Source organism: Acanthisitta chloris, unplaced genomic scaffold (genome assembly GCF_000695815.1).
Source record: "Acanthisitta chloris isolate BGI_N310 unplaced genomic scaffold, ASM69581v1 scaffold32370, whole genome shotgun sequence".
Classification (NCBI taxonomy): domain Eukaryota; kingdom Metazoa; phylum Chordata; class Aves; order Passeriformes; family Acanthisittidae; genus Acanthisitta; species Acanthisitta chloris.
In genome coordinates this window covers 585-3,843 of record NW_008651600.1, presented here as the reverse complement: position 1 = coordinate 3,843, position 3,259 = coordinate 585, and the positions used below count along the sequence as shown (strand labels likewise).

General features: G+C 55.0%; 1 protein-coding gene across 1 annotated transcript in view; it reads left to right on the top strand.

The window, feature by feature from the left end:
* FNBP4 (formin binding protein 4) overlaps positions 1 to 3,259 on the top strand; it is a gene marked incomplete at its 3' end in the record, with an annotated part of 7,444 nt that overhangs the window by 3,620 nt on the left and 565 nt on the right. The window contains 3 exon segments of the mRNA XM_009073985.1: positions 112 to 223; positions 2,186 to 2,290; positions 2,548 to 2,681. Coding sequence (XP_009072233.1) covers positions 112 to 223; positions 2,186 to 2,290; positions 2,548 to 2,681 — 351 coding nt within the window.

Genomic DNA, 3,259 nt, shown 5'->3' with positions numbered 1-3,259 from the left:
CTTTCCCACATTGGTTTTGGCTCCAGGCACTGTGTCCATCTGGCTGCCAACACCACTGGGGCAGTGGTGGGACAAGGGCTGACCTGTCCTTTCTTCTCCTGCAGCTCCGAGTGTGGAAGCAACTGATCCAAGCTCAGACAAAGAGACAGAGTCTGAGGAGCCCCAGGAAAAAGCAAAATCCCAAGGGGCTCCAAAAATGGAAGAGGAGGAGCAGGACCTAAAGGTATGGAGACACAGAGGTGTGTGTTTGTGAGACATGAGGGATGTGATGGGACACACTGGCTCCACCAGCCACCTCTTCTCCTGGGAACACTGGAGCTTTGGGCTATGAGTTTGGCCCCGCTGAAGCTCTTGGAGCTCAGATCCTGGCGTGGCTGCGGGAACAGCTTGTCCTGGGCTCATGAAAGAAGGGCCATCCCGGACTGGGACAGTATCCGGTCTGCAGCAGGATCCAGCAGCAAAGCTTGGATTGAAGGGGGGTGTGGGGGGCACAGCCTGAGCCCTGGGTGTTGTTGTGACAGAGAACAACCACTTTGATCTTGACTTTGTTTTCACCAATGACGATATTTCAGTCCCTGGCCCAGTCGGTCGTCCCGTTTCCAGGCTGAAGATTCCTCGTCCATAATCTCTCCGTTTCCGGAGGCTGACGGTACCGCTCTGCCTTTCGCCCAGCATTCCCTTTAGATGCAAACTGGGGAAGCCTTAGGGATTTCTGCAGCATCCTGCTGATATTTTCTCTCCAAAGCCTTGGTTTGCTCCTTTGGCTGCATTGGATTGATTCCCTGATCCATAACAGAGCTCCAGGCTCTGGGGGAGCATGACAGAGCGGTAGTGGAGGGCTTTCCCATTTGCCCTTTGGATTTCCTGGTCGCTCATTGCCCTGAGATCTCCTGCAGCATCATATAGGGCTCTGGAGTAATTCCATGGCGTTGGGAAGTGTTGTCACCTCCTTGTGGCAGATGGGGAATTGCCGGCTCATGGTGGAGCCTGGGTGGAACCTGCAGTGAGAGTTGCCCATCCCTGTCCTCATCTCCCACCACTTAATCATTTTTCCAGTGTGAAAGGGAAGGGCTTTGGTGCTGTCCTTGTGAAACATTCCATGTCTCTCCCATAAGAAGCTCTTTAAGGGTTTTGAAGTGAGCCCAAAACCATGGAGCCCCCTCTGTGCAGCATCCACGTGAGACCTGATCTTTTTAATTAATCAGTGGAATTAAATTAATAAAAGCCTGTGACAGGGCTAGGCTCACTGCCTGCCCAAACCCTTGTGAGCTGTCCCCTGTGCTGTCCCCTCTCCTCCTGGAGAGGAGTGACTCCCCTGCCAAGTCATCCTCTGCTCGGGGATCTGCCCTGGCTTCTCTGGAGCCACGTTAACCTGGGAATTTACATCCCTGCCTCAGGCTTCTCCAGTGCTTGTCTGTCTGGCCCATTCCCTCTCTGGAGACAGACACTGTCTTGATGGCTTTGGGGCCCTTCCAAAGCCTCTTTTGAGGAACTAAGCTAAAAATAGACATTTTTAGAGCCCTTCTTAAAGCAGTGGTGACACTGCTTGCGGACATCCCTGTTCCTGCTCTTGATTCCTTTCTGGCCTGTAGCTGCTTCCATGCAGTGCCCTCAGTCAGGGATGGACAAAGTGTCCCCAGATGGGAGGTTTCACTCCCGTGGGACACTGGGATTCACTAGCCATGGTCGTTGTGGGCTGATCTGAGTCTTAGCATAGATATTGCCTCTGCTCTGGAGTAAATCCAGAGTTGTTAGCCCTTTCTGGCACTTTCCATCTAGTTCTTTTGGAAAGCGATGGACAGAGCCTGGAATGATATCCTGGCCCGGTTATTTGGGAAACATTCTTAGATTTAATGCTTCCTGCCGTGGTGATGGCTCTGCTGTAACTCCGGAGCTGAAGTGCCAGAGCAACAGCATCCTTTGGCTGGCACGGAGCGGTGACTGCGCTGGGAGTCTGGCACAGTAGTCCGTGGAGGAGGTGTCACTCTGCCACCCCACACTGCCCTATCCCTGGGGTGCAGGACATAGCAGGGCTTAGCAGAGGGGGTGGCAGGCACACAGGGCCAGTGTGGCGCATCCCAGTCCCGCCGGGCTGAGGGCTCCTGCGCGGCATTTCCCGGGAGCCGCAGCCGCCCGGTGCCGCTCCCCAAGGACGGCTCCTGACTCTGCCCCTTTCTCCTGGCAGTTTCAGATCGGAGAGCTGGCAAACACTCTGACTAGTAAATTGGAGTTCCTGGGCATCAACAGACAATCTGTCTCCAACTTCCACATGTTGCTGTTGCAGACAGAGGTAACCGAGCCTTCGCCCCTCGTGTTCCGGAGCGGATCGGATGCAATCCGCCGTCCGAGCGCTGGTGCTGCCTGAACCTCGTGGTGCAGGGCCCTTCCTCCCTCCCTCGGCGGGGGGACAGCATGGCTTGGCGGGGTGTCTTCCGCCTGGCCCCGCCGCGTCCCGTGCCGGAAGGGAACCTCCCGAACCTTGAGTCCCGTCCCCCCCAGGGCCGCTCACAGCCACCTCACCGGCTTCCCCCGGTTCTTGCCCTCTAGACCCGCATTGCAGACTGGCGAGAAGGTGCTCTCAATGGAAACTACCTCAAACGCAAACTCCAAGACGCAGCCGAACAGCTAAAACAATACGAAATAAACGCCACCCCTAAAGGCTGGTCCTGCCACTGGGACAGGTACGCGCTCTCCTACCTTTCTCACCTTTCATCTCTGACATCTCAGACATGATTTGTGACTCATCAACCACCCGACGACGCTGGCGCCGTCCCTCTGGCAGACTGAGAGCGGCTTCTGTTAGCAGTGCTGGGCAGGCAGAGAAACATCCAGCACTGGCAGAGTTTGGGCCAGCCACCAAACTTGGAGGATCCAAACGGAGTGCCCAGTGCTTTTGAGACGGAGCCGATTCCATGACGGACAGAGCTGGTTGTCCCTCTCGCGAGTGTCAAGCGCTGTGGAGGGCGGGCCTGGGGGGTCGCGCATGCGAGAGCTCTGTGAACTTTGCAGGATCTCTGGATCAACTCTTCTGACCAACAGCTCTGCCAAAGGACAAACTTCAACTCACCGACGGAACGAAGAACAAGATTTCTGTCTCCTGCCAGCAGGTCAGACCCAAACATTTCTTTGTCTATTTGGCTTTCTTGATTAATTTTCCTTTGTTTGAAATCTTTGCTCTTTTGTTTTTCAGCTCCCAGATCCGCTCCCTCTCTCTAGCATTCACTGTGTGTTTGACACCAAGAGTATCATAAAAACCTCC